This window comes from Pristiophorus japonicus, chromosome 7, assembly GCF_044704955.1.
Source record: "Pristiophorus japonicus isolate sPriJap1 chromosome 7, sPriJap1.hap1, whole genome shotgun sequence".
In the NCBI taxonomy this organism is placed as follows: Eukaryota; Metazoa; Chordata; class Chondrichthyes; family Pristiophoridae; genus Pristiophorus; species Pristiophorus japonicus.
Window position 1 is genome coordinate 176,276,820 of NC_091983.1, and position 10,874 is coordinate 176,287,693.

General features: G+C 40.6%; 1 protein-coding gene across 2 annotated transcripts in view; it reads left to right on the top strand.

Annotated features, from left to right (window-relative positions):
* The window catches only part of phip (pleckstrin homology domain interacting protein), a 249,777-nt gene extending 240,098 nt beyond the window's left edge, over positions 1 to 9,679 (top strand). For both annotated transcript variants that reach the window (XM_070885586.1, XM_070885587.1), the window contains one exon: positions 5,359 to 9,679. In XM_070885586.1, the coding sequence (XP_070741687.1) occupies positions 5,359 to 6,041 (683 nt within the window). In that variant the 3' untranslated portion in view covers positions 6,042 to 9,679. The remainder of the gene's footprint in view (positions 1 to 5,358) is intronic.
* The last annotated feature ends 1,195 nt before the right edge of the window (positions 9,680 to 10,874 follow it).

A 10,874-nucleotide genomic window follows, 5' to 3' on the forward strand; every position in this document is an offset into this window, starting at 1 on the left:
ATCATAAAGAACATAAGAATTAGGAGCAGGAGTAGGCCATTCGACCCTTCGAGCCTGCTCCTCCATTCAATAAGATCATGGCTGATTTTTGACCTCAACTCCACTTTACCACCTGATTCCCATATCCCTTGATTCCCCCTAGAGTCCAAAAATCTATCTATCTCAGCCTTGAATAAACTCAACACATTCGTTTTCACGGCCCTTTGGGGTAGAGAATTCCAAAGTTTCACACCCCTCTAAGTGAAGAAATTCCTCCTCATCTCAGTCTTAAAAGGCCGACCCCTTAACCTGAGACTATGCCCCCGGGTTCTAGACACTCGAGTGAGGGAAAACAACCTCCCTGCATTTACCCTCTGAATCCTCCTCAGAATCTTGTATTTTAAAAGAGATCATCTCTCATTCTTCTAAACTCTAGAGATTATAGGCCCAATCTGCTCAATCTCTCCTCGTAGGACAAACCTCTCATCCGGATCAATTTAGTGAACCTTCATTGCATCGCCTCAAAGGCATGTATGCCCTTTCTCAGATAGGATACCAAAACTGTACTCCAGGTGTGGTCTCATCAAGGCCCTGTACAATTGTCGCAAGACTTCCTTACTCTTGTATTCCATCCCCCTTGCAATAAAGTCCAACATGCTATTTGCCTTCCTAATTGCTTGTTATCCCTGCATGCTAACTTTCTGTATTTCTTGTACGAGGACACTTAAATCTCTCTGAACATAAGACTATAAGAAATAGGAGCAGGAGTTGTCCATTTGGCTGATCTGTTCTTGAACACTAACATTTAATAGTATGTCACCATTTTAAAAATATTCTGTTTTTCTCTTCCTATCAAAGTGAATAACCTCACATTTTCCCACATTATGCTCCATCTCTGCCACCTTATTGCCCACTCACTTAACCTGTCTATATCCTTTTGCCCGCTCTTTCTGTCCTTCTCACAACTTGCTTTCCCACCTAGCTTTGTATCATCAGCAAACTTGGATACATTGCACTCAGTCCCTTCATCTAGGTCATTAATATAGATTGTAAATAGCTGAGGCCCTGGCCCTGTCACTGATCCTTGCGAAACCCCACCAGTTACAGCCTGCCAATCTGAAAATGACCCGTTTATTCCGACTCTCCATTTTCTGGCTGTTAACCGATCCTCTATCCATGCAAATATATTATTCACAACCCCATGAACCCTTATATTGCACAGCAATCTTTTATGTGGCACATTATCGAATGCCTTTTGGAAATCCAAATATACTACATCCACTGGTTCCTCTTTATCGACCCTGCTAGTTACATCATCAAGAAAACTCTAATAAATTTGTTAAACTCGATTTCCCTTTCATAAAACCATGTTGACACTGCCTAATCATATTATGATTTTCTAAGTGCCCCATTACCATTTCCTTTATAATGGATTCCAGCATTTTCCCGACGACAGATGTCAGGCTAACTGGCCTGTATTTCCTGTTTTTTCTCTTCCTCCTTTCTTGAATAGCGGGGTTACATTTGCTACCGACAGTCCACTGGGACCATTCTAGAATCTAGGGCATTTTGGAAGATTACAACCAATGCATCCACGATCTCTATAGCCACCTCTTTTAGAACTCTGGGATGTAGGCTTCAGGTCGTGGGAATTTGTCCGCTTTTAGTCCCATTTGTTTCTCAAGCACTTTTTCTCTACTGATATTAATTACTTTAAGTTCCTCACTCTTCTTGGCCTTTTGGTTCTCCCAATACTTTTTGGTATAAAAATGTTCTATTAAAACATGTTTATGATTTTACTAAAAATAGTGATCAGAGGAAATTTTCCCATTGGCCCAGAAATTGCAGTCTGAGGCTTGCCGAGCTGAAAAATTTCTTCGAATCTACCTGGTTCTGAGACTTATGGTCCTGGGCCTCTGCACAAAGGCTTGCATAGAGGCCCACATTTCCCAGGGACTTAGGCCTGGGATCACATGGGCTGGCCCAACCAATCAAAGTAGGGGTATTCCCATTCGTGGTGATTCCATATATACGTATGAATGGGAATACTCCCAAGCACACTTTAAAAATATATAAATATTTTTAAAACATCACATTTAAAATTAATCAAAATGGAATTTAATTAATTATTTAAAACCAAATTAAATTTTTTTGAAAAATAAATGTACATATTTTAAAGTGTCTAAAAATAAACTTGCCTCATTTAACAGCTTTTAAATGTTTAAATTATTGACAAAAATTTATTTTTCTGTCCTTTAAATGTCTTGCGCTGATAAAAGCAGTCCTTACGCCTGCTTGTATCAGTCGTAAGAATTTCAAGGGGCAGAAGTTGGGCAAATAGCCCAACTCTCCAACCGTGGAGGCCCTAACCTGTCGACGATTCTCGACAGATCGCAAGTTCTGGGTTTAGGCGCATACGCAGTGTATTCCTAAACCCGGAACCTGCGGGGCCTCTATGGGCGCGTGTGCACTTCGCACGTGCCCGTCGATGCCACGAATTCAGCCCCCGTATGTTTACAATGTTAGCACTAGGTAGCAACCAGTAGAAATTTCCCATTTTGTTTACAATATTGCTAACACATAGCAATCAGGATATGTTCCTGCTATGTTTACAATGTTTCTAATGCATTGCAATCAGAGAAAATCTTTCTGCTATGTTTGTAATTTTGCGAACCCATATTAACCAGAAAACATCATTCCCTCAGATCACATAATAATTATATCTTGTTCACCAGTGGTTTTGAAAACTTTCTGTGCCGGGGTACCTTTGCAATAACAGCAGCTTGCATTTATACAGTACCTTCAATGTAAAACAAAATACATCACTTCATACATGGAATAGATATGATAATGGAAGTTTTTAGAACTGGAGACATCGAGGGGGTAGGATGGACTTCCAGAGAGTAGGGCAGAGGCGGCTACAAGTTCTGCTGCTACTGTTTGGGCAAAGGGAGGGTAGGATATACAAAAGGTTAGAGTGGAAGGTCAAAATGGTACAGGAGTAGGTATAAGGCTGGAAGATTATGGAAGGATCTGAAGATGAAGGTAAGGATTTGAAATATAATGCATTAGAATACAGGGTCCTAGCGTTGGTCAATAAGTAGAGAAGTATTAAACAAGTAAGACTTGGGCTGCGATTTTATGAACCTCGGCGGGTCTGGTGCGGGCGATGTCGGTGGCAGCCTCTGAAATGAATTTCCCCTGATTGGGCTTGTTAAGCCTGCCCAATGCATTTGCCGACCAATAAGAGGAAACAGGTCTGGTGATGTCATTTGATGATGCGTCATCAGCCGGTTTCCTAAAAGGGACCATGGCAAAATTTACTTTGCCATTGTGCTGCCAGTGTTGCAAACTGACCAGCACAGAGGTGCAGGGCTGCATCCAGGCTCTCCCATGACTCCTCCATATGGTGGGAGTCACCGCATACAGGGAGATCCCCTTCCCTTCCCATGGTGGAAGAGACCTCCCCAGGAGATCAACACAGCCTGGTTGCAAATTGCTGTGGAGGGCATGTTTTCAGGAGGACCTGGGTGCAGTGCCGTAAATGTTTCAATGATCTCTGAGGATCACAAAATGTTAGTACAAAGCCACACTCAAACCCATCCTGCTGTGCCTCTCATCACATCCCCATCACTCTGCCTTCCCTATCCTACTCCTGCACATCCTTACTCTCACACCAACTTACCTTGGACCTCTGCCCATCCCTCTCTATATTATCACATCCCCATCTCACTAGCAACCCCTCACCCTCATCCTTGTCCAATCATACCAACTATCAACACACAAGGGTAGGCACTTGGGTGTTCTGTGCAATGTTCAGATAAAGTTTCTGTTAATGTAGTATCAAACATTGAAACCTTTTATTTTCAACACTTTGTGTTCTTGGACAGATTTGTGGGCACCTTTGGAAGTGGTTTAGTGAGTTGCAGTGAATGGTGAGACACAACGGTACCACCCCCAACCCCGCAATGGTGGTGAGTGAGAAAGGAATGGGTTGGACATTGTAGCTGGTGTGGGGTGGTGCCAACCTGGCGCATCATGTGGCAGCCAGGGTGTACAGCATCAAGTAAAGTAAATCTGGCCGTGGTGAGGCCATTTTTGGCCTCCCGGGCAGCAATATGGTTGGCTACTGATGCCCTGTGTCCTGTGCAGCATCAGTTGATTACGAAGAAGATTGGTGTTGTTGGTGCTACTGGTGATGCTGGTGTTGGGGGACCAAAATGAGAGAGTTTCAAGGGCACCGATGCTGATGGAATAGATGGCAAGTGAAGTAGAGATGACAGAAGCGATCTGTCAATGGTGAGAGATGTAATGAGGTCAGACTGGATGGAGACTTGTGTAAAGGCTTGCAGCATCTTGAATCTGTAATAGACATGCAGTTTAGAGAAGCTAATGGTTAAGGGAACATAATTCAATCAGCTGGGAGCTTTGACTTGACATTTGAAGCTGTCAACTCATCAGCTGATTCAATGGCCACTGACCTCCCCCCTCAGCTTCACAGACGAGGTCTAGACACAGCGGGAATCCATTGGGGGACCTGTTGAATCCAAAAAGCTGGGTAAAAAATCATTGACAAGTGGCTGTAAACAAGCCACTAATAAATATAATTGCCTCCCCTGCCGCTGCATGTCGGGGTCTGCTCAGCGCTGACAGACCTGACATTTGGTAAAGGTGCATGGCAGTAGGTTCGCAGCAAGGTCCCGACCCCCTGGGAAAAGACCCACTTTCCTACCTGACCTGCCACTGATCATGTTCGCTGAACCCCCGCAAAATCCAGCCCTCTGTGTGGGATTGGATATGAATGGCTGAGTTTTGGTAAAGTTGGAATTTATGAAGGTAGAAAATCGGAGCCAACATGAAGGACATTAGACTAACTGAGTTTGTAATACCACCTAGCATTTATATAGTGCCATTAATGTACAAAATGTGCTTCCCAATGGAGATAGGTAGGGGAATGGATGCCAAGCCATGGAGGGAGAGATTAGGAGGAATGACTGAGTTTTCCAAAAAGATGGGTTTTTAAGTAGATTTCTAAAAGCTGGAGAGAGAGGTGCAGAGGTAGAAGGGTTTAGGATAAGAGTTGCCAAATTAGAATCACAGTTGCTTGGTCGTTTTATTTGAATTGAAAAATTGACTGAGATAGTAAAATTAAGAGAATATCCAGCCATGATTAAATATTGAAAGGATGGACGATTGTGTGTCTTTGATCCAAAGCTTTAACTTGTGCATCATTAACTTTTTTTTAAAAAGTCAAAAAAATTAAGAATGTAAATAAATGTAATGATTCAGAGCTTGTGCTTGTATACTTTGTGTTTTTTATATTACCTGTATGTATGTACTTTTTTTACATGCTTATTTGATTTTCCATTTAATCTATAGGTGTCATCAAAGCTGAATCTTCAGCACAGAAGAGCCCACAAATAAATGGACACAGTGCATGTATCTCTGAATCTGTGGTCAAGAGAGGTCCTGGTCGAAAACCGGAGGAGGTAAAAAGTCTTAAAGGACCTGGTAAGAAAAGAGGTAGGAAAAGTAAAAAGGAGCTACTTGGTATTGGACACGAGATTGAAATGAAGAAAGCAGAAGTAAAAAAAGACTTATCCAATGAGAATGGTGAAGAAGCTACCTCAGAAAGTAGTTCTTTTACAGAGAGCAACACACAAAGAGAATTTTTGCAGAAGAAGCCAACTAGAGGCAGGAAACCCAAAGGAAAGAGTCTACAAGCTAAATCCAAATTGACAGTTGCTGCTAAACGCAAGATGCAGACGAGGAGCAACAGTAGGAAGCATGAAGAGTCTGTGGAGCCCGTGGTGCCCATGGAGCCCGTTGAGCCTGTAGAGCCTGTGGAAGAGGATGAAAGGACTGAGGAGGCCATGGGTTCTAAATCTGTCATGAAAACAAGGAATCAAGGTAGACGGACAACATGCTACAACGAGGAAGATTCGGAGGAGGAGCAAAGGCAGCTACTGTTTGAAGATTCCACTTTAACTTTTGGAACATCCAGTAGGGGAAGGCTGCGGAAACTGACTGAAAAAGCAAAGGCCAACCTGATTGGTTGGTAAACATCTGTAGTGTTTTGTCTACTCAATGAGGCTTCTTGTTTAGACAAGAACAGGTAAGGGATTGTTGCACTTGAGGTCACTGCATTCTCACTTGCAGACTGGTTGAAGATGTGATTTAGTATGGTTTGATGAGAAGGCTAAATGAGCAAGGACTGATCTAATAACCATTTAATCTCTAGAGAGTTTAAGATATTGTTTTGTATTCACTAGTTACTGCCTAGTACATTATATCAATGCACACATTTTCAATGTTTGCCAGCATTAATTCATGTTCGAATATTGCCGTTCTGATGTACATTTTCACCTTCTACTTCCATCTTGTGTCCTCTGAAGAACTGCAGATTCTGGCTTTGTTTTGGTGGTGGGGGCAAGCTTGCAGACTAGAGGGTTGGGATCAGTTTGTATTTGCACTCATCAATCATTAATCGTAATAGATTTGCCAACTGGTTGCTACTAAATTCGGCAAGTTCTTTTTATTTAAAAAAAAATGCCTTTTAAACTTCTGATTTTTTTTTTTATGTGTGCCGATATTTTAAGAATTCCATTCTGTTTTTAATCCGTTATTTTAACCTGCCAAGCATTTCTGAAAGTCATTTAAAATAATAAAATCAAATACATTCAAAATTTGATTTTTATGTTTCAGTATCCCTGTAAGCACATGTAATATTTAGGTGAAATGTTTGCTGCCCCCAAAAGTCTGCATTGATAGTCATTTAATTTATGTTGGTCAGTATTTTCTAAATTCTTCAGTTATTCCTTAAATATGTATAGTACTTACCTTCTATACAAAATTTAACGCGGCTGCTTTGCATTTTTTAAGGAAAAGGTTGGAACGGTGTTGTTTATCATTGGATTGGTTCGTACATCCACACATGTGCTCCCACCCTTGAATGAGCATATTTTTAGGTTGAAGTCTGTAAGCTTCATGCTAGGTTGGTAAGGATGTCAAAAGCTGACATTTACTCTCATTTTGAATCCCACAATATATGCCATCAAAACCTGTCTTAAAGAATTTTGTATTTGCATGCCTTGCTTTTCCAGTTTCTGATCATTTCATACACTCTTGATCAATCGGCAAATGTTTGCAAGTTTTTGCACTACCGGTTACGTGTAACTATCTGCTCATTACTACTGTGCAGGCACAATTGTGTTTTTGCCATCAAAAATACATTTAGATAGTTATTTTGTCAGACATTTCAGGTTGTATCCCTTCCCCCCACAAGTTAACAATCAAGTCCTTGCTCATTTGTCAGTCATAATGTGCTGCAGAGAACCCACAGTTGACTTCAAGTGCATTAGGGCATCTGCAGTTCAAGCTTTCCAAAGAATTGCGCAAATGGCCCATCATGTTCCCACAATTGTGAAGCAATTGTAAGCTGCTTCTCCCATTTATTGAATGTAGAGGCAAACAAAAAAGAAAAAAGACTGCATTGCACTGGAACTGAGTGGTTGTCTCTTGCTTACCTTACACAATCAGGAAAAAAGCTGTTGGCGTAGTTGAAAAGGAAACTGGTTTTAGTTATGTTTTTTCACACACACACAAACACACCCACCCACAAAAAAAATATTGTATATTGTAAGTAGAAAAAAATATTTTAAGATATAGTACAGGGATGGGGTTGAGATGTGCCATCTATTCAAATGGCTTTATAGCACACTCGCATATAAACGCTGTCCATCTTTATAAAGGGTTTGAGAGAACATGCCCAATTCCTTTATTGGTTGGGAAAGGTTATGAGATTTTAGAATTACCAAGCATGTGAATCATGCCGAAATTTCCAGACTTGTTTAGTTTGTGAGAATTTCCCCCACCCCTTCAACAGTACAGGATTTCATGGGAACTTACTTGGCACTGGTACGCAATTAACAAATGTCATAGTTTAAAGGTCCCATTGTATATGAATATTAGCTCAATTATGCTTACTGGGCTTTCTAGGGAGAAACATGGTTTAAAATTCATTCCATGCAGCAATCTGTTCTGGAGCTTGCACCCTATTTTCTGATTTTAAAGAAAAGTTGGCTTTTTTGTAATCAGTAATTAAGTGGTCAAATGACTTTTTATTGGATGTTTGCAAATAGTACATTACTACACAGTGTCGTTTTTGTGCACTTTCTGCCTATGTCTATTATGCTACATTAAGTCAGTATCTTCCCTCAAAAGGAATAGCATTTGGTGATTGTGCCTTGAATATATCAATTTTTTTTCTTGTTAATGGTTAGGGCTGGGACAAAGATTATTACACTCCGGAGGTTTTCTATCTTTTGACACCACCTACTTATATGTATATAACAGAAGTAAAACCGTGTTTTTAACATGAGAGCACAGATAATCACTTTTGAAAGTGCTGAGATGCCATGCATTGCATGCAGTAAATGTATACATGATTGCAGATCATTTCTCTTCCAAACTGCCAAATGTAAACCGTACACTCTGAAGCAGAATATTTCTTTAAGATACTTAGAATTTTGTCCCAGTTCTTATTTCCCTTTGGCAACTTAAGGGTGATGTTTGATTTGACTGTAATCTTCTCACTGAGGTGCGCTTGTTTTCTTTTGCAATTCATTTTTCTGAAGTAATGTGACAGCTTTTATTTCTTGGTTTACCGTTTTGATTTGATTGGATTTTTAAAACAATTAGTTGTTTTATTAAAATTAGTTTTTAAGTAAGATTGTCACCCTATTATGTGTTTTTTTTTATTAACTGTTGTTAAGAAAAGCAAACAATTTTCCAAATTAATCACTTACAAATACTACAGCTATTTAGAGGAGGATCATACTCATTAAGATACCAGTGTGCTATATCCAGTCAAGTTTGAGACTGTTGCTATGGCATGTACCCCTGCATCATTCTGTATTTTGTTTAAATATCTGCTTCTGTTAAGATTTTTTTAATAGCCAGTGAACCAAGAAATAATTGTCATTTTCTGTACAAGTTAAATGTGACCTTGTTTCATTCTTACTGGTCCTTAACAGTAATGCTCCCACAAACTGAATTAAAGTGTCTCTTTCCCTTTTGTAATTCTTTGTCAAACATTGTGTAAATATAATAATGGACACTTATGAGTGAGTTTTGAGGCCAAATCCTATTTAAGGGATTCTGATCAGAATTAAATCTGAACAGTTCATGAATTTATCAGAATCTCGAGATTAGGTTAACCTTTTAATTCGCTCACTGATGTTTGTCATATAACATATACTGTGTTTGGAATTTTAGTTGAAGTTATTGCTGTTTTGTGAAAATTTGTGGGTTTCTTGAGCATTTTGGAACATCAGTGCATAACCAAAATGGTATTCATTTTGAGGTGTTTATTCCCTTGACACCATTCCTATGGGTTTATCAAAAATAATTTGCAGCGGAATACAGGGAAACTCCATACACAGTATATATTATATACTTCTGTTATACTGTTCATATCTGCAGAACAGCATTTTGCCATTTCCCTTAGGATCCTTATTCTGATCCTATTTTTAAAATAAAACTTAATTCAAGAAAATTATTTCATGAGAGGTTGATCTTTGTCTTTATTAACTTTGAGCATTCATGATTTATTTGTATTTGAACACGCAGCCAACGTATGCAAGCTGCTTCCACCTCCACCATTGGAGAAAAGAAAAGAGAAAAAAAAACAGAATGTATTAAGTTCCTTAACGTGTTAATTTATGTATTTTGGTTACATAGCTGAAATAAAAGTAAATCAAATGTATGTAAATATTGCACAAAACACCTACTTTTATGAAAACTGTAAAGTACTAATTGTTGTTTATGCTGGCATTCCCGTCTATTTGCAATTACAGTAACATTTCGGTATCTATCCTACAAGGCAGGCCTCTATTTAAGGGGGATCAGACATGTGCCTAAAGTGTATGACTTGCATGCTGGGTTTAATGATGGTCACAAGACAAATTTTGCAACCGAAACTGACCTGTCTTCCCCCTCCCCCAGAATTAAAGAAAATTCCAGAGTATGCTTTGTAGTATAGGACAATGTCACATACAACCTAGGGGGTGGAAACTCAACTCCCAAATAAGGCCTGTTACCGCCCATTTGCGGCGGAGTCGAGCAGCTGCCGATTTCTGGTCATAATGGCCGCCGCAAGCTAAATTAGGGGGGGGGGGGCAGTTTCTGGCGGTCCCCACTTCCACTCCGCCGCTGCTGAGCAGTTGTGAGTGCGTCATCAGTGCACACACCGCCGGCATCCCCCCACCTCGTGCAAAATTTAGCTATAAAAATCTTATTGCCACTGAGCGGTGCCTCCGACAGCTTTTTCTGATGGTGCACCTTTGATTCCCTCCGTAAGCCCTGGCTGCACGGTGGCCATTAAAGGCAAGGGCCCAATGCCACAGTCGCCATTTTATTTCTTAAAGTCGGCTGGACTGTTGTGCACCCCTGGTTCAGCTTCGGCTGGGCCGCCAACAGGCAGCCCGGCACCCCCTCTTGGGTACCAGGCTGCTGGCCCGGCCGAAACCCTCCCTGGTGGTCCAGTGTCCGATCGCGACTGATGGCCAGTTCTCTCCCCTTTAACGGAGGTGAGATACATGGTGACACAGACATGCAATGACAGCGGTGGAGAATCAGTCCTGCCCCCACTTCCGCCCTTCACCAGCACTTACCGCCGCACTTCTGCCCCCTTTATGACCGACATCCTGGCCCATTCAAAAAAAAAAGTCACAGCTGAATTTCGTGAAACCGAACCGATGGTAAAAACAGGTGCGCCAGCTTTCGGGCGTGACTGAATTTCGGCCCATAGATCTTTACTGTTCATTTTTTTTACATAAATGGGAGAGTCAAATTTTTAAAAGTACAATTATAACAGTAGTTTTATAATTTATACT